Source organism: Mastomys coucha, unplaced genomic scaffold (genome assembly GCF_008632895.1).
Source record: "Mastomys coucha isolate ucsf_1 unplaced genomic scaffold, UCSF_Mcou_1 pScaffold7, whole genome shotgun sequence".
NCBI lineage: Eukaryota > Metazoa > Chordata > Mammalia > Rodentia > Muridae > Mastomys > Mastomys coucha.
In genome coordinates this window covers 103,814,815-103,836,027 of record NW_022196913.1, presented here as the reverse complement: position 1 = coordinate 103,836,027, position 21,213 = coordinate 103,814,815, and the positions used below count along the sequence as shown (strand labels likewise).

Sequence of the window (21,213 nt, the reverse complement as noted above, 5' to 3'; positions counted from 1 at the left end):
TGTTTTGTTTCTTGTGGTAGTTTTTTTTTGCTTTGTTTTAAAAGAAAGATAAAAGAACATAAAATTGGGAGGGTAAGAAGAGAGGAAAGATCTGAGTTAAGGGAAGGTAAAAACATGATCAAAATATAAAATATGAAAAACATATTTTAATTTAAAAAGGTGAGGGGGAGGACAAAAGTCTAGTTTAAATTCTTCAACTCAAGTATAGTTAATGTGGTAAGGTTGGCATTATATCTACCTATCCTAAATTCTATTTTTAAGCATAAATATTTGGGCATACATCAAAATATTCTGCGATACTATATTTAACACAATTTGGTTACTTTTTAGTAGTATTTCTGTAAAACTACTGTAATAGGAAAGAAAGAAGACAACAAGTTGTTTTCAAGAGCTGATGATACTCTTGATTTTTAATATAGTTTTGCAAGTTACTAATTCTTGTATTTAAAAGCCAGTTCTGAACCCTGAAGTAAAAATGCCTACCCCCCCAAATAAGAATTCTGGATCTTGCATGCAAAATATTCTGTATATGCTACATAAACTATAGCCAGAGGGTAAAGAGATGGTGCTAAACTATAACAAAGGAGAGATCAGCATAAAAACCACCCAGCAATTATACAGGATACTAGTGTACACTGATTTATCATGTTATGATGGAATTAGGAGCACAAGACCTAAAAGGCCTGCCTTCAGGATACTGATTATACAGAGAAACTTACTGCATAAGAGCCTGAAAGACACCATGTAAAGAACAGTGGGGTCTTCAATATTCTTATCTTGATTAGACTCTTGAGGGAAATAGGAGATTTATTGAGAAAATTTAACAGAATCTTAAGCTCCCAGTAAAGGCAAAAAGAAGGTTGGGGAAACTTAGCTCTATGGGAGGGTGTTAGGTTCAATTCATTGAACTGGAAGAAAAAGAAGAAGAAATAGGGAGGGAAGGAGGAAAAACAACAATGTGCATCACATGAAGGTGACACTGTCTGATTTCTCACTCCACATAAGTATTTCAAGGGATGTAAGGAGATATGCATGCATGGTAAATGATGTAGTACATGGTATTCATACTTATAGTAAACAAACATACAATAAATGCCCAATGCTACCTTCACAGACAAGAAGACCCTGCTATACCACTCCTGGTCATATACCCAGAAGATGCTCCAACATGTAATAAGGACACATGCTCCACTATATTCATAGCAGCCTTATTTATAATAGCGAGAAACTGGAAACAACCCAAATGTCCCTCAACAGAGGAATGGATACAGAAAATGTGGTACATCTATACAATGGAGTGCTACTCAGCTATTAAAAACAATGAATTTATGAAATTCTTAGGGAAATGGATGGATTTGGAGAATATCATCCTGAGTGGGGTAACCCAATCACAAAAGAACACACATGGTATGTATTCTCTGATAAGTAGATATTAGCCCAGAAGATCAGAATACACAAAGTACAAACCACAAACCACAAGAAACTCAAGAAGAAGGAAGACCAAAGTGTGGATACTTAGTTCCTTCCTAGAATGGGGAACAAAATACTCATGGAAGGGGTTGTAGAGACAAACTATGGAGCAGAGACTGAAAGAAGGACAATCCAGGGACTGTTCCACCTAGGAATCCTTTCCATATTCAATCATCAAACCCAGACACTATTGTGGATGTCAACAAATGCTGGCTGACAGGAGCCTGATATAGCTGTCTCCTGAGAGGCTCTGACAATGCTCAACTAATATAGAAATAGAGACTCACAATCATCCATTGGACTGAGCATAGGGTCCCCAATGAAGGAGCTAGAGAGGACCCAAGAAGCTGAAGGGTTTGCAGCCCCTTAGGAGGAACAACAATATGAATTAACTAGTACCTTCAGAGCTCCCAGGGACTAAACCATCAACCAAAGAGCACACATGGTAGGACTCATGGCTCCAGCAGCACATGTATAGCAGAGGATGGCCTAGTTGGTCATCAATGGGAGGAGAGGCCCTTGGTCCTGTGAAGGTTTATATCCCAGTGTAGGGGAATGACGGGGCCAGGAAGTGGGAGAGGGTGGGTTGGTAAGCAGGGGAAAGGAGGAGGAAAGAGGGTTTGTTTTTTGTTTTTGTTTTTATTTTTTCGGAGGGGTAACCAGGAGAGGAGATATCATTTGAAATGTAAATAAAGAAAATATCTAATAAAAAATAAATAAAAAATTAAAAAATAAAATAAAGAAGAGAAAAATAGCAAGCACTCACGCAAAAACTGGTCTAACAGCATTATTCATATTCCCAAAAGTTGCTCGGCCCAGCAGTTCTCTGAAGCAGCTCTCTGCCAGTACTGCAGGGTTCTCTTCTTTGTCAGCTGCAGAGGGGGAAGAAGGTGGGCCTAGGCGACTGCAAAAGAAATAAAAAAGGCCAATGCAAAAAAATTCTATTTCAGTTCTAAAGTGTAAACAGAATATACTTTACTTCTCAGAAATGTTAAGAAGACATTTTTTTTGTTTTATTCTCAAATAACATTAAAGCTAAACTCAAAACTTAATTCATGAACTTAGCATCCTCAAAGCTAAGCATATAATCTTTCCAGCAGGTAGTAACTTGTTTCAAACAGTATGTCCTTTATGCCAGTAAAACACTCAGAGGCTGGGTGTGGTGGCATTCACCTTTAACCCCAGCAGTAAGGAATGTCAAGCCAGACACAGCTACATAGTAAATAACCTTTCTCAGAAAACAAAACAAAAACAAAAACAACAACAACAACAAAGCAAACAGAATGCACCAGCTCCTATTGGCTCCCTTTCATAGACAGTCTCAACATTCACACCAATACAGATCTGAGTGAGCACAGGCTCATCCCCTATGGAACTACAACTGGGGACAAATGAAAAGAGCTGAAAAATATACCCAGATAGAATCCAAGGATTACAAATGAAAAAATTTAAACCAATCAGAATAGTTGCATATAGAGACATTTTCAATAGAAAGTATGTTTTGTCTGTATCTTGAGACATCATTTTATGCTTTTTTGCAACATTTATTGTAACAATAATAAAAAATTACACATCTGTTGCACTGGAAATACACCAGAAAGATACATGATCTGGCAACCATAGTCTCTGTTTCATTTATCTTTCTTTTCCTCTTATAGAAAATGGTTTTTTTTCCTCTCACGCAATATACTTGGATTATGTTTTCGCCTCCTTGTACTCCTTCCAGCCTCCCTACCCCCCATCCCATCAGGATCCACCACCTTTCTGTCTGTTGCTCAGAAAACAAATGGCGCTTCTAAGAGAGAATAATAAATAAAATATAGTAAGATAAAACAAAAACTAAAACATTGGAATTGGACAAAAGAAACAAAAAGAAAAAGGCACAAGAAACAGAAACCCACTCATCTGAAAATTCAGTAATCCCATAAAAACACTAAACTGGAAGCCATAATACATATGCAAAGGACCTGTCGGGTAAAAAGAAAAAACAGATGATAGATAGATGGATAAGATAAGATAGGCAGAAAGGCAGGCAGACAGAGAGACAGACTGACAGAAAAATTAATAAAAAGGGAAGAACTATGATGCAGCATTATAAGACAAAGAACCTCCAAGGGTGCCACTGAACTCACTTTCTATCGGCCATCTACCCCTGGGCATGGGGCCTGCTCTTTTAATAGTTTGCGTCCCCATTGTGTTCCCTCTATTTTATGATAACATCAGGTCTCATTGAAAAACAGGCCCCTGACTAGCTAGAGATCTTTATATACTAAATATTTCAGACAGGAAAATCTTAAGCCTTAGCTACAGCACTAAAAATAAGAAAAATACAAGACGTTCTAAAATATATCACACTTTTAGGGAGAATTACAAAGCTAGAGATAGTTATATCTGGGGCTTACAAATCAACCCTTCCTGCAGTTGGCATTAGCCAGAATACATATTATTCCATCTGTGTTAGCACAAAATTATCAACTGCTCTTCATTTCCAAATCCATTTTGATGCTGTGCATAGAACTATGAAAGTTATAAGCAAATTTTATAATTTGTAACTATATGATAAAGTCCTTTTAAAATCTATTCCAGACTCTTCCTCTTCCAAGAGCAGGAACCAGGTTGAACCATAAGCAAAACTGGATAATTCTACTGAATAACATTCTTCCTGTGTAAGTAACATGGGGGATTAAATACTTCTGGCACTTAAAAGAAGCTGGAAAGCATTGGAAATGCCAAATGTACCTGAGCACTGTGAGGGTAAGAAGAAATTCAGCATATACCCAAAACTAGTAAGTCATTCCAGATATCCTAAAGATATTAATTAGAAACCAACCATGTCTGGTTTAGTTTAAAAAAAAAAATAGTGTTTCGCTCTGCCACTGAAACAGAAGTTCTCTCATGAAGCAGATGGGGTCAAATATAGAGACCCACAAATGGACAATGTGCAGAGTAAGAGATCTTGGAATACTTAGTCCTAAGTGGGATCTCATCATCAAAACCCTCTCTCAGGGCTCAGAGAGCTAAGCAGGGAAGTCAACATAAGCCACCATCCCTAACCCACAATCCATCTCTCCAAGTGTCAACTGCTCACAAAAGAAAAATGAGTTTCCTCTAATTGAGTCCTGGTGGGTATAAAAACCACACTTAAGGGCATTCCCTATGCCCAGCAGGAGATGGCCAATACAAAATAAACTACAAGTGATTTTTGAGATGTTTTGTCTCATAATGCTTGTTTGGGTATTTTTTTAATTACTGGTCTTTGGTTATACATTATGGTTTCTGATGTTGTGTTTGTGTCTCTGTGTGTACATGTTTCTCATACTTTTTCCTGTTTCTTTTCTTTTGTTTTATTCTAGGTTGGCTTTTTGTTTTGTTTTGTTTTTGGTTTTTTGCCTGTTTGAGAGAGACAGAGAGGAAGCATGGAGACATGTGAATGGAGAGGTGAAAAGAATGAGAAAAATTGTGATCCAAATATGTAAAATTTTTTATTTTCAGTAAAAAAGAAAATGCAATGAATAAGAGTCATTATTATTTATTTTGATTATTTTTATATCCCTAAGAGAAAGCAGAGTAGATCTCTAAGGAAGAATAGAAGAAGCTCAGCTATAATTTGTTTCTCATGATTACAATTTTAAGTAGTATTAAATACTAAAATAATCATTTATTTTCTAGTATATATTTATACAAACACACACAGATATATATCTAGCAAATAAAATTTTCATTTAAAAAATTTATTACATTTATTGATGCAGTGTGCTTATGTGCCATATGTACCTGAGATTAAGAACTCTAATTAATAAATTTCTAGAAAAGTACATATGTTTAAACTCCCTTAACTTTATGACATTACCACATACACAATGAAGCCAAACATTCTTATCCTAGCAAGCACATGAACATATATACAATACAATACAGCCTTTAGTATCTTTTTGAAAAGAGATTTTCATTTTTGATATGTAAATGTCTGTGTGCATGTGTGGGTATGTGCATGTGAATGCAGATGTCCATGGAGGACAACGGATCCACTAAGAGCTTTAGTTAAGGCAACTGCAAGCTGTCCAAATTAGGTACCCAGAAGAGAACTCTGGCCCTTTGCAAGAACAGTATGCCCTCTTAAATACTGAACCATCTCTGCAGTCTCAACTTTAATATACAATACCTGTCAACTTCTTCTATCTTCTGCATGTTAAACAAAAGGGATGGAACAATCTTATCCATATGCTGTGGTTCCCAAATGGTAGCCCGCAGTTCATCATTAACTGTTTTGCGAACCACACCTTGAATGCCTCTTATTCCAGCAATGCGAATCCTATAAGGATGGGGAAAGAAAGACCCATGAAAACCGGTTATTTAGACAAGTCTGTTTATCTACCTAAAAGAACGTATGTTGATATTGCTTTCTCAACCACAAAATGTTTTAGAATTATATATAATACAGGTATGAAATTGAAATTTCAAAAGTCTAAGGTGGATAAAATATATTTTAAAAGATGGTTTAAGCATCATCTTTATAAATCAGTAAAGTTTAAAGGGTGTAATCAACAGGATTATTAGTACATGTAATATCTGTTAATAAAAAGCAGTCAAAAGCATAGTTTTCTCTAACATAAGCTACTGTGAAGTCTCAAAGCTGAGGGAGGGGCTCCCAGCTCCTGGTGGCACTGTGCTTCTACATACTCTGACTACTATTCCCTTAGAAAGAGAGCTGCTTCATTTAAAAGCTGTCTATAGACATGCACACAGCACTGTAGTTTATCAGTGTTGCCCTAATGTCCTGTCACAACTCAAAGCCCCAGTTCCCTCAAAGCCTTGATTCTCCTGGGGGCAGGGGGTAGAAACTGTAGGTTCAAGAAGTGACTAAATTTGCATAGACTACAGATGGACAAAGTCTCAAGAAGAGTTAGCTGCCAGCCCATTTCTCCTATAAGGTACTTCTTCTCAAATTACCTCCTTCTGTTCTATTCTCAATTCCTTCTTTCCTTTCCACCATCTGATTAGCAACTGGAATTCTGTTCTACTCACCTAATACTGTTGTAACATGTTTAAAGAATAGAAAATGTTGCGAAGGAAGGGGTAGTGTGTTATAAACCCATGGGGATACAGTGAGGCATTCAAGAGCAACAGATAGGGAGAATGGGGATTACAAGAATAAGACACCAATGGGAAATAGAATGGAGGGTTTAAGACAAATTCTGCCTATTTCAAAGCTATGTCTATACAGGCTTCCTTATAAAGTACTGATCATAAAAGGGCAAATCTAACCACACTACAAAGGGTATCTGTCTCCATATCTGATGCTACTCCCTGGGGAGAAAGACAAGCACAAGGCTATATAAAGGACAGTAGCTTAAGTGGGGCAGGAGATGGTAGTGACCTTATGTGGGGCAGAAGCTGCATGCTGGTGTCCATTATGAGCCACTTTAGCCACACGGCAACTAATGGAGCTCTAATACCTGCCCTGACCAGTATATTCTAGTATATATTTGGTCCCCAAAACAATTTAGTTTCCGTATGAATAAATTTGACCATTTGTATCATATAAGCTTAAGGGTGCTGTGAACAGTTGAGTGATAAGCTCAACAAAAACAAATTTACAGTAAAAACTCAGTAAGCATTAGCTATTTGTGTGTCAGTCACTATAATGATGAGGACTTCCCTTATAGCTGGAAGTTCTTAGAGAAATTAGACTATGATTTATAAATTTACAAGTATTAGCTATTTCTGTAAAGAAATACAAGAAAATCTTAATACAGCCATGCTTTGGTGTACTTCCTGCAAGATATGCTAGGGCAATGGTGGTACAAAGCTTGTGGAAGTCACCAACCAATGTCTGATTTGACTTAAGGTCCATTCCATGAGATGGAACCCATACCCAACACTGTTTGAGTGACCAAGAACCTAAGACTAGATACCTCAGGCACCTAAGAGAAAACTAAATAATAGTGGTCTGAAAAAGAAAACCAAATGTAATGATATGATTTCCAATGCTGTTCTGCTATATCCACATACCAGTGCCTTGTTTAACTACCATCAGAGAAGCTTCCTCATGAACCAGATGAGAACAAATATAGAGACCACAGCCAGAAAGAGTGAAAGTCCTTAGAATAGTCAGTCTTAAATGTGATGTCTCCATCAAATCCCTCCCCTCAAAGTTTAGAGAACTCCTGAGAAGAAGTGGAAAGAGTTTAAGAGCCAGGGGGTGGAGGATACCAAGAAAGCAAGTCTCTCTAAATCAACTGAGCAAAGCTCATATGAACTCAGAGACTTAAGCAGCAAGCATGGGGCCTGCATGGGTTTGCACCAGGTCCTATGCCTACATATTATGGCTTCCAGTTTAGTGTTTTTATGTAACTGCTGAGTGTGGAAATGACTGGGTCTCTGATTCTTGTGCCACCTCTTAGGCTTTAGGCTCTTTTCCTTGGTTGGTTTGCTTTGTACAACTTTGACATGTTTCTCTTTTTGTTTTATTTAATATTTTAATTTATTTTTTTAAAAAGGATGGACAGATAGGGGAGGTGCCTAAGAATCAACAGGGGTATCCTTAGCTATGACTCACAGCATTGGGGTTATAAAGCCTGAGTAGGCTGCCTCCTGTAGTCAGGCAGGAACCCCAGTAGAGCGATAGGGACACCAACCCATCCACAAAACTTTTGACCCAAAACTTATCCAGTCTACAAGAAATATGGGGATTAGGGATGGAACACAGAATGAAGGAATAGCCAAAAAATAACTGGCCCAACTTGAGACCCATCCTGGGCAAGTACCAATCTGATGATTAATGATACTCTGTTATGCTTACAAGACAGGAGTCTAACATGGCTGTCCTCTGAAAGGCCCAGCCCAACTGACTCAGACAGACAGACACAGACACAGAAACAGACACACATACACACACACACACACACACACACACACACACACACACACACACACACACAGTCAAACAGAGGATGGAGCTTAGGGACTCTTATGGAAGAATAGAAGGAAGGATTTTAGCTGTAAGGGAACAGGGACTCCACAGTAAGACCAAGAATCAACTAACCTGGACCCCTGTGGCACTCAGAGACTGAACCAGCAACCAAAGAATATACATACGCTGGGCCTAGGCCTCCTCTCACATATGTAACAGATGTGTAGCTTGGTCTTCATTTGTGTCCCAAACAACTAGAGTAGACACTATCCCAAAAGCTGTTGCTTGTATATGGAATATGATTTTCTAGCTGGGTTGCCTCGTCTGTCCTCAGTGAGAGAGGAAGCACCTAGCCTCACAGAGACCTGAAGTGCCAGGGTTGGGGTATACCCAGGGGGACCTCCACCTGCTCAGAGAAGGGGAAGAAGAAGGATTATGGGATGGGGCAGAGATCAGAATATAAAGTAAATAAGTAAAAAATAAACAAACAAAAATGGATGGATGGATGGATGGATGGATGGATGGATAAAAACCTAGCCACTAGGGTAAGGCTAACAACTGAACTGTCACTTATACCTGCTAAGGAAAACTGAGAAATCAGTTTTCTCTGACAGAGTGTGACACTGAGTATAGTAACCCTTTCAGGCCAGGAGTAGACGAACACCGTATAATGGACTCCACCATATGAGTCTGCATGAGTGTGCACAAATGCCCATGCACGTGAGATCCTACACACTTGCATTTGTTTACAGTTGGTGAATTATTGTTTTATTTTGTTTTCTTGGTTTGGTTTGGGGAGACATTGTTATACTGGGTTTTTATTTGTTTTTGAGAAAGGAACTAAAGTTGGTGGGTAGGAAGGGGAAGAGGAGAATAATTTCTAGATTCATCTCTTACTGTCCAAGTTTGAAGGTTCTACAGTACTTGTGTTTTACTAAAATGTAAAAGGATAAAAAATAAGAATTTAAGTTGGAATCTGAAGAGAAATATAAATAAGCTGAGGAAAACTGAATTGACTTTCAAGGAACAGTAGAAAAAAATTACACCTTGTATCTTCAAGCATTTTAATTGACTCATTGTTTTAACAATGATTCAAATGAAAACTTGGCGATTTGGAACTTCAGAAATTTAAGATATGTGCTGATAAGTGAACACTAATTGGTCAGCCCTAAAAAAAAAAATACATATAAACAACATTAAATGGACTCATCGGTTTGCATTTATACATTTATACACACACACACACACACACACACACACACGAACGTGAACACACATGCACACATTCCCACGCAAATATAAAATAATCATAATTAAAGAAAAAGAAGTCATGAATTTGACAGAAGATAGAAAAGGTTGGAGGGAAGAGAGGGGAGGGGAAATTATGCAAATAGTACACATATATAAATTTTTTAAATTAATTTAATAACATTTTATGTACTTAATTTTTTATATAGATATTAAAAATAGTAAATTTGGATATAAATAGTATGTTTGAAATACTAGGTTTTCCACCAGGGGGCGATAAAAAGTTAAATATAAAGTAATGTCATGTTTGAATTATTCAAACACATTTTCTTATAAGAAAATGTTTAAAAAATGTTTAACACATTTTTCTTTAAAAAACTCATTTTAAAATGTCTTTGAGGAAATAAAATTTTAGTAGTGATGAGGTGGCCAGGAAAGTTTAAGTCATTACAGTATTCTTCTGTCTAAGGCATCACATAGTGATAAATGGCCTGGATTATAATGAGGAGGAATTATAGCCAGGCAAGTCACATCAGAAAATGACTGTTAAGTCTCTCCTCAGCCTCCTTTCTCCAGTGATCCGTAAGTCCCATGCTTGCTTTCACTGTGTGCACCTGCTGGGGGTCTGCCAATTCCCGGCTATGGTTTTGCACATTCTGAAATGGTTCAGAGAAAATACACTGAATCTCCATTAGTAACATAACTCTATGAATTAGGTTGCTAGTAATGCTCAAACTAGTGTCATTTATCAGCATCATTTTGACTTTAAACTTTTAACTACGTGCCTTCTAACACTAAACAAAGTGGTCAGTAATATAGCCGTGCTCAGAACAAAGCCCCTGTCCTCCTGTCCTACCCTCTAAGAAGAGAAAAGGAAAGGGCGACAAGGTTCGGAGTGATGGTGTACACCTTTACTCCCAGCACTCAGGAAGCAGAGACAAGAGATCTCTACAAGCTCATGGCAGCCTGGTCTATATTGCAAGTTCTAGAGTGGCTAGGATGATATAGAGAAGCCCCTGTATCAAAAAATCAAAAACAGAATAAAAATGAAAAGATAATGAAGTAGGTCACAAGTAAGTCAGCAGTAGGTAAGAGGAGAGTGAGGTTAGTAATTTAAGTCATCCAGGAGAGAATCTTGAGTGAAGTGAGGATGAAGCTGAACACGCTGCACTGAACATGGCTTCCAAATGGACCGAAGAGGGATGTGTCCAGAGTATTCCAAAGAAAGCAAGCAGATGCATGTGACTGGGCCAGACAGAAAGTAAGAGAAATGAAAGGATAACAGAAACTGAAACAGGCAGGGGAGGATGTGGGTCATTCTGGGTAAGAGAGTAATGAGTCTGAATTTTAACCACTTTTATCTTGTAAATTCAGTTGAATACTGTATGTTCTAACAATGGAAGGCTGTTTCTGAACATCTTTCATGCCTTTTGCTAATCTCTGTTAAATATAAAGCACAATATTCAGTAAATTCTTGTATAAATTACTTAAGGTAAGTCATGAGGTAAAACAGTACATACTCGGTTCGTATTTCTGGATCACTATTACAGGAGTGACACATGGCACTGAATCGAGATACAAAGAAGTCATAACGTCTATGATAGGACGGTGTATCTTCTTCAATATTTGCAAATTTGACAAACTAAAAAACAAAAATAACAATACAAACAAAATACGTCACCTTTTAAAAGTGAGTAAACACACTTACCCTCCTTATCTATTACATTAACAAGCAACATCCAAATAAGCAAATGGAACACATAAAACAACAAAAACTGCATATGTACAAAAGGAATTTTGTAATAATGATCTTTTAGAAAACTAATGATACAGCTTTCTAAATAAATAGAGTCTTGCAACCTGGCTGATTTTCTAAAAGACATTTACTTTTCCTTTCTTTTTATTTTGTTTTTTTTGTATTTTTCAAATTTGCTATAATAAACATCACTTTTAAAATAGAATAAAAAAGTAGAAATAAAACAAAAATGGACACTAAGACCTTCCTTAAATGTGAGGAGGAAGTTGAAGAAGATAAACCTTTATTCTTTTGTTATTGAAAGTTATAAATACAAAGATAAACTGAGCAACTGTCTATGGCAGACAGCTTCTACCGCCCTTGTATACAAGAGCTGAATATAAAACGTGAAGACTCCAGAGGAGCTCTCCCAGTTCACTGAAGTTCTCATTCTGCAAACCAGAAGTTCTTTTGTGCTAATTTCTTAAATAGGGTAGAAGACAACAAAGAAAGACACATGTCTAGCTCTTTCCTCCACATACTTATGCATGGGTATGTGAACTCAAATACACATTCATACACCTCCACACATACATATACCTAATACTAGTAGTAGTAATAATAATAATAATAATAGTAGTAGTAGTAGTAGTAATAGTAGTAATGAAGAGGAGGAGGAAGAGAAGGAGGAGCAAGAAGAGGGAGAGGAGGGAGAGGAGGAGAAGAACAAGAAGGAGGAGGAGAGAGGGGAGGAAGAAGAGAAGAACAAGAAGAGGAGGAAGAGGAGGAAGAGGAAGAGGAAGAGGAGGGGAAGGAAGAAAAAATAAAACTTTATTTTATTATTTGGGAAATAGACGTGTTTAAGAGATACTCTGAGGTAGCAGCATGCAATCCTTTAGGTGCAGGCTTCCTCATCTGGAACACTACTAAAACCGGGGGGCCAGATAGAGCTTTTGCTACAGGACCTCCTTCAGGACTGCAGGATGCTGAGCAGAACCCTCACCTCCTGGATTAGACCTGCGCTTCAGAGTCAACTGTACAACAAACCAAAGCACCTACAGACACTTGTCATACATGGCAGGACAGTCAGGTTGAAGGCCCATGTTTTACTGTAATAACTAATTTGGCTGACTGTTCCTTCTGGATATGATTCAACAATACTTAAACAAAATTAATAAAATTAGCAATGAGGCTTGAATAGTGGCAAGGATCAACCAAGTAAAAGTATAAAAGCAATCTATATTTTCCCTGACTCATAGTATACGAAACTCTGAAGTACTTTTATAGCATAAACTGTATAAACACAAACTCTAGAGTAAAACGTAGGGCTGAATCTCTCTACAGGTACAACATTCTTTTTGCCTCTTGACAAATTATTTAACTGTGATTTCTCACACATTAAACAAGAATATTATTTCCAATTGTAAACTATGTAATATATTGGAAAAGCCTAGTATACGACATGTTTATCTAAAAGAATAAACAAAATATACTTGATCCAAAGTTGCACACTGTTGACATTTATAACTATTATGTACTATTATATTTAACAAGCTACGTTTTAGTTGTTTCTGAATCTGTATATTTGAGTATATGTACATGTGCCCATATGTGTGCATGGAGGCCAGAGGAGCACATCTGTGTGGTGTTCTAGCACTCTATGCTTTATTCTCTGCAGGCAGGATCTTTCACTGAATCTGCAGCAAAGATGGTGGCCAACAAGCCAGGGAGATTCTCCTTGTCATATCCCAATACAGTGCTGGGATTACAGGTACACATGAGACCATACCAGGCTTGTTATGTGGCCTTGATGATTTCAACTTCAGTCCTCATGCTTGTGCAGTATATAACCACTGGCCTATCTCTCCAGGCCTGCTCACAAAGTTATTTTATTATAAAACACACATCCCTTTCTAATTCAAAGTGTTTCAGATCTCAGAATATTTGTATAGTATGCATGCGATATTTGTTTAACTTTGCCATGGAGCATCTTAAATCTGACAATCTATCACAGAGCTCAAAAGTTGTAGGTTTTATAGCAATTCTGATTTTAGATTAGAAATGAGTAAAGTATATTTATACCATTTTATGTTATTTTAAATATTTGTAAATCAATGTATATGTGAGTATAATGTAATATTTTCTACATTTTTTTTTAATTTTTGAAGCTATGTACAACAAAAAAGGAGTAAATAAGAATAAGAAGTTCCTGGTACACTATCTTTTTAAAATTTAAACTGCTTAATATATTTTATTAATTCTTTAGAGTTTTACATGTGAATTAGATGTATTTTAATCATACACATCATCCCCTCCTCCCAATTGTAAAGGAAATAGGAGAAACCTTTAGGATTTCCCATGCCTGAAAACAAGCCGATCACATCACCTAACTGCATCTGTAAATATCTACTACTTATCTCTGAAATAAAATCATGATAGGGGTTTTGAGTGAATTATAGAATTACACTTTGGAGCTTTTATGACAATCTACCATGATCATATTAATAATGCTATGCCCTGCTCTAGGAGCTACCCACACACAGAGGTCTCGTCAGACTAGAACTACTTTTTATTTCACAGGTGAGAAACTGAGACGAAGGTTATCTAACTTGCCTAAACTACAAGACTATAAGTACACATGCAATACAAGCTCAGATCTGCAGTGGGAGTCACAACCTATATTACATTTCCCTATATCTGAAATTGCACATGTGGTGTTCTGAATGAGATTGGGCCCCAAAGGCTCATATGTTTAAATGCTTAGTCCTGGGTTAGTAGAACTATTTGGGAAAGATCGGGCAGTGTAGTTTTCCTCCTTGTTGGAGGAAGTGTATAACTTGGGTTGGGCTTTAAGGTTTTAAAAACCCAGGCCAGGTCAGTCTCACTCTTTGTCTGTGGATCAGGATGTAAAGCTCTCTGATCTACTGTTCCATGGCCATGCCTTTGCTTCCTGCCATGATGATGGACTAACCCTCTAAAACTGTAAGCAAGCCCCCAATTAAATGCTTTCCTCTATAAGATGCCTTAATTATGTTATCTTTTCACATCAATAAAACACTAATTAAGACAATGCCTAAACACCAACAAATCATTGATTCTGGTAGACCTAGTAAACTATGGGTAGGTATACAAAATATTCACATGGAGTGAATAACTTAAAGCTTCCTCCAAAAGTCTGAAACTATAAAACAAAAGCAGAAATGAAAGGTAAAAATATCACCATTTTATTTTTATTATCATGGCATGTTATTTCCCATTTTTAATTTAAAAACTAAGTTCAGGAGAGAAGGAAATGAATATAGTGAGAAGCAACAATTCAGAAGTGGCCTAAGGAAGGAAACACAAATTCTGGTTTTATAGCCAAGTAATAGGGAGGAAATAGTATATTCAATAAGTTAAAATAGAATATCTGAATGAATATACACATAATAATACAAAATTGAATCTCTAAGTCATATATAATCATATTCAAAATAGCTCAAAGTAGATAACAGAACTGAACTATAGAAGTCTTAGAAGAAATCTTAGGGGTAAATCTTTGACCATGGATTAGGCAATGTTTCTTATAAGGAATACTAACAGCACATAAAAGGGATGATAATAAAAATATGAATCAGATTTCATCGAAGCAACTCATCAACGAAGTATAAAAACACAGAACCAGAAAAAAATGCTGTAAGTCATATATCTGATAAAGGACTTGTATCAAGAATAGGTGAAGAATTTTAATAGGCAACCCAATTTTAAAAATAAGGACTTGAATAGATACTTATTCAGAGACTGACAGAAACTAAGAAGCTTCAAGAAAAATAAAAGACCAAAACCACAATGAAACACCATGATGATTTATCCACCCCTCTAACCATCAGTCCATGGATAGCAGGATTTCTTCACTTTTGGCTACAGTGAACGCTAGTTTTCAGTCTATACATAGACCCAGGTTTTCCACTCAGGTGATAACTGCTAAACAGTGTATTGTTGAGTCATAATAACTGTGTAACTGTACATTACAAATCAGATGCATCTCAATAGTGCTCTTGCTTTTGCAAAAGCAGTAAAGTAAAATAGTAGTATGAAAGGTTAGCATTGTAATGAACAAGTCAGAGAAAAATCAAACTGACAGGATTAGACTCATTTAGACACAGGTGCTCCATGATGATAGATTAATATCACAGATTCTATACAGACCAAGACACTGGAGAGAGTACGTTAATCTCTGCCATCTGTACTGTGTGTCCTAATGTCCTCACTGGGAAATGGCCTTTGATTTGATAGAATCATTCTAAGAAGAGATTAACTCCAGATGTGCTGATTAAACTTAGTAAGAAAACAATTGCTTTGCTTACAGAATTTGTTCCAAGAACCTGAAGCTTTGGTTCCCCTGATTCCAGGAGCTTTGCTACCATGTGAAGGAAGCTTTCGACAAATGGCTTGATGCTTTGAGAATGGCAGGCCATAAGAAGCTGGTCCAACGCCTCCATAGCGATTAGAACATACCTACGTTTAAAAAAACAAAACAAAACAAACAAACAAACAAAAAAAACAAAGTCAAAGCAGTGCTCTTAATTCTTCTGCTTTTCATTCAAATAGGTTTACTTAGATGTACAGAAAAAGGAAAAGGAAAGTAAAACCTAGTTTAGAAGTAGATCAAAGCTAGACTGTACTACTCTATTTCCTCTAGGAAACCTCAGAGCTACTGATGCTACCTGTGTGTAATCTGTCTTGAACACCATGGACATGGTTTTAACCATACTTATTTGTTTATGTTTTTAAGCATACTACAACAATTTATCTGTCTCCAACATAATTTACTTATATTTGTAAATAAAGATATATTTACTTACATATAAACATAATTATTGGGAGTAAAAATATATATACTTATATTTAAAATTAAATACTGCTACCAACAATAGAGGAATATAAGGGAATAAAATTCCTTTTTAAAATCAAACAGATTTTTATACAATAAAATTTAAATTCCATTTTAGTTGACATTCAATGATCAACTTTCAAACTGCCTGTGTAAATCCATGAAATATCTTAAGAGGTGACAGAGCAGAGGCACAACAAGCCAATGTGTCACTTGGAAAACAGGGTACTCTTAGAAATTAGACTGATACACTGTCACAATACAATGCCCTTTCAGTGCAAATTGCAAAGCTGAAACTGTTCAACAGAGAATGGCTAAGATGGGATTCCTTTATCATTAGATGCTGGGACAAACAGGGCAGTCCCAAATCAGAGCGTTACATGGTCAGCACTTGAGCAGCTAAGTCTGACAGGACTCACTCTCACTCTGCAGTGTCAAAAACTATATGGTAACAGGATATTGATTTGTTTTCAATTTAGACATTGACTTTTAAACACAGTATCCTTTAAACATCAATTAGAAGTTAACAAAACTTATAGATGCTACAGTTAGAGGCAAAGGTTACACCATGAGTTACTGTGTAAGAACCTGAGCCTCAGGAAAAGGAAGCTGCAGCAGTTATATGGCTCTCATACTTTTCTTTGCATTGCCCAGGGTTTATCCTCTGTGTACTGGTTTTTGTTTGTTTTTTGCCTGACTATCTGGCCCAAAAATTTATGAGATGACTTCATCTAGAAAGATTTTTAAAAGATCGTTGACAGTAATTCATGTTCTTACCCAGAACGGTGTCTGACCACATCCCTGCTCAGCCTTTCTGCCAGGTAGGTACCAATTCGATCTAGCTTCTCTGGTGCAGACACTGCATAAAATGTCAGTTTCTCCATATCAGCTTTAACAAGGCCATCCTGAAAATAACAACAAGTACATGATCTACATTTTCTAACTTATTTATTCATTTATTCATTCAAGTGTTGTCTAATTTACAACACATCTCTGAAGACTATAAGTTAATATACATTTTGCTGACTTTCTGGGTATAACCTCTGTGGTGCCAATATTAAAAATTTACATGCTCAGAACTTTAAAAAAAAAAATTCCCACTAAAGCAAAGTACTTAAAGGACCATCACAAACAATGACTGTTTGCAGAACTTTCATTTATAGTGAAGTAGCTAACAGTATGTAGGCAATAAAATATGTTTAACTAAAAAAATGTTTCAAACAAAATTTGCTTCAATTTAAATGTTTTAAATGTTATATGTAGTTTGTACTTTTTAGTATCTACAACAGTGAACATCTCCAGAGCTGAAGACTGAGCCCAAAGCTTGCATTGTAAGAGGTCTTCCAAAGAACTAAATTCCATCCTCTACATATAGCTTTTTAAATGATTCTGAACTTACTAGTATCATAAAAATCTGTTGTAATTAATCAACTAAAACATATTCAGAACTGTGTTTAGTTAGTATCAACAACTCATCCCTGATATGGACTATTATTAAGCCTTTCTTCTTTCTCTGTCTTCTAAAGATGGTTGCTATGATTCTTGTTTGTTGTTTTCTGAGACAGGGTCTCCCTACATAACCCTGGCTGTTCTGGTAGTCACTGTGGGGAGCCGCAGCTGCCACCCTATACATATATATTGAACACCTGGTCTCCGGCCAGAGCAGAGAGCATTGAGATAAACAAGCCTTAGTTGAAAAAGCTGTGTGCCTCTAGTTTGTGATGCAAGCTGGCATGATTTTCCTGCAGCCTATTATGTTTTGCCACGTAGCTGATGCTGACTGGGACCAGGGAAAGTATTTAACCCACAAGGGCTGGGGGCTGGAAGAATAGTAAGTAAGATGTAAGATGATAGAGTAGTGAGTAAGTATGTAAAGATAGAAGTAAGATGTATTAAATAGGAGTAAGTATGTATAGATAGGAGTAAGTATGTAGGATAGCAAGTAAGATGTAATGGATAGGAGTAAGTATATAGATATAGAAGTAAGATGTATGTAAGAATAGGAGTAAGTATGTAGATATAGAAGTAATGTATGTAAGAATAGGAGTAAGTATGTAGATATAGAAGTAAGATGTATGTAAGAATAGGAGTAAGTATGTAGATATAGAAGTAAGATGTATGTAAGAATAGGAGTAAGTAAGATGTAAGGATAGAAGTAAGATGTAAGAATAAGAATAGAAGTAAGATGTATGAAGTAAGATGTAGGGAATAGGAGTAAGTAAGAAGAAAGTAGAAAGATGTAACCAGTAAGATGTAAGAAGAAGATATAGAAGAATATAAAAGAAGTTAGCTAGAGAAGAAGTAAAAATGAAGGTTCCTGATTAAACTGCATGGAGAAGAGCTCATTGTTGCCTCCTTATTTCCGCTGGATGGAAAGGTGGCCGACATATGGTGGCCCGCGTACGGGGAAACCAGATACGGAAAAAGGCATACAACAAGTCACTACTTGGAGGAGGTTTGAAGTACCTCTTTCTCTGAGAACTGAAATCAAAGATGGATGAACCATAATGGGGTGCCACCATAACTGGCCTAATGATTCTTATGTTAATGCAAGTGACTCAACCATCACCCTCAATTTCTTGGTTAGGTATAGTCTAAGTGACTATGCTGCTTACATACATTAGATGGGGTGAGATATGAGATGGGTTAGATGATGAGTTTTGTAAGTCTATGCTTTTACCTTTATCTGCCCACCCGACAGCCTAGGTGTCTCTTCAGTGAAGTTACACAAACATATTTTGTATTTATTTGGCTAAAACCAGATACTCTGCAACCAGACTGCAACTCTGCTGTGCATGACTTCTTTTACTCAACTTATATCCTAGTAGTAGAGGTACCTTCTTTAGCTCTCAGCTTCCTCTAAATACCTGTCACATGCCTTCTCCAACATGCCCTCCACAAGCTCTTCAGAGATGGGTGGGGATGATTTTATTGTATGTAATATAATTTAGCTCATGGGGCTTATCCTTACTGTTCTATTTTAGCAAACAGATATCTTATTCATAAAACAGATATTGAGTGCAAACTACATGCCAGACACAGTCGCAGCACAGACATCACAGAAGCCATACTTGACAAAGAACTGTATTTGCTCAGTGAGGGCCCATGAGAACTGAGATAGGTTCTATTAATTGCTTCCATAAAATGACACATGGTAATTATAGGAAACCATTTATTTGTCTCCTTCAGCTCTTTGAAGGCAGAGATTAGGGCACATACCCTTCTGCATCTAAGCACCTACTGTCTAAATCATTCTGAATGCATTATAAGATGTTTGTGTTTAATAAAATAGCAACTGTGACAACTGAGTAGTATTTACCACATGAAGGTTTAAAATTTTTTAAAAAAAATGTTTGTAAAAATTATTTTTAAAGTCTATTTCATAGATGATTGTGACTTAAATAAAAAGTATCTGAATCTTGACAAAATATTATTTTTGTAATCATTCCTCAGTTCACCTGTTGTCATCACCTTTACAAGTGCTCAAGACTCAGCACTTAGTACAAGTAAAGGAGAAAGACTTAGATACCTTGGCCTGTTTCACATATCTCTACACTATGCCATCTACATGGACTTTAATAACTATGTGTACACTTCTCTGGAACACAATTATGTGACTACTCAGTCTATTTGTGGCCAACAATTTAACTATCCACTATACCCAACAGATAAAACAAGAGAAATTTAACTTGGATAATCAAATTGATCAATTTGTCTTTACCTTGAACACAACTAAGTTTCCAAGAATTTTTCTCTGTCTTCTCACTTGCAAGGAAGACACTAATCCTCATTTCTCAAGATGAGGGCATCTTTCAGTACTTAGCAGATTTTACTTCCTCTAAGAATGCTTCTCAGAGAATATGAACACAACATGGTACTTTCTTACACTAGAGACAATACTATTACCACCTGCATTTATTTACTAATTTATCTATCATGATTTAGTATGCTTTATGAGTCAATGGGACTCCTTCTTAAAAGCAAATATCATGTCTTTCAGCGTTTTTATATATCACAAATGATCCAGGATAATTGACAGACAATAGTATTTATGGCTAATTTCTTATATACAGATGGCCCCTTAAAGTTTTTTTTAATCAAAAGAAAAATTATATCAACTATAAACTAATGTTAATATAACTAGAAGACAGTTGGTTCCACTAAAACTTTTTCTGGAAATTAATTTGCATCACATTTTATGTCCCTTTATCAAAAAGCTAAGAGCCTTAGAAAAGCTGAGCAATGTCCAGCAAGCCCAGTCTCCCTGAAAGCAGTCAGCCTACCTATCCTATGTATCCTACGTATGCAATTAGTTTCTTTCAATTTTTGAGGCAGGGTTTCATTATATAGGCCAGGCTGGTCCCAACCTCACATTCTTCCTGACTTAGCCTTACAAATGCTGTGAATATAATTACATACCACCATCCAGCATCTTAGCTAGGACTTCTATTTTTATTGTAAAATGCCACAACCAAAAGCAACTTAGGGAGGAAAGGGTTTATTTATTTTATAGCTTACAGTCCATCTACAAGGAAAGTCAGGGCAGAAACTAAAGGCAGCATCCTAGAGGCAGGACTGACACTGAGGACTTGAAGGAATGATGGTTACTAGCTTGCTCCTCGTGGCTTGCTCAGCTTGTTTTCATATACCATTCAGGAGCACCAGCCTAGAGGTGGTAATGCCAACAGTGAGTTTGACTTCTCACATAAATTATCAATTAAAAGAATGCTCCGTAGACCAGATTTATCTGGCCAATCTGGTGAGGACACATTCTTAGCTGAGATTCCCTCTTTCCAATGACTCTAGCTGTGTCAAGGTATCATAAAGCTAACCAACATACCTAGCTAAGAACTACTTTTTAAAAAGGCAAATAGCTTCTGTCTACAATAGTCTCTTCATGATCTCAAGGTTGTGGAGAAAGAGGAACATTACTTCATTGCTGGTGGGATTACAAACTGATACAACCACTCTGGA

The 21,213-nt window shown here is 36.6% G+C and overlaps 1 protein-coding gene across 2 annotated transcripts in view; it reads right to left on the bottom strand.

Annotated features, from left to right (window-relative positions):
• The window catches only part of Efr3a (EFR3 homolog A), a 90,751-nt gene that overhangs the window by 41,394 nt on the left and 28,144 nt on the right, over positions 1-21,213 (bottom strand). For both annotated transcript variants that reach the window (XM_031359634.1, XM_031359635.1), the window contains exons 3-7: positions 17,017-17,144; positions 15,713-15,863; positions 11,152-11,273; positions 5,633-5,782; positions 2,237-2,374 (exon numbers count right to left, since the gene is read on the bottom strand). In XM_031359634.1, the coding sequence (XP_031215494.1) occupies positions 2,237-2,374; positions 5,633-5,782; positions 11,152-11,273; positions 15,713-15,863; positions 17,017-17,144 (689 nt within the window). The remainder of the gene's footprint in view (positions 1-2,236; positions 2,375-5,632; positions 5,783-11,151; positions 11,274-15,712; positions 15,864-17,016; positions 17,145-21,213) is intronic.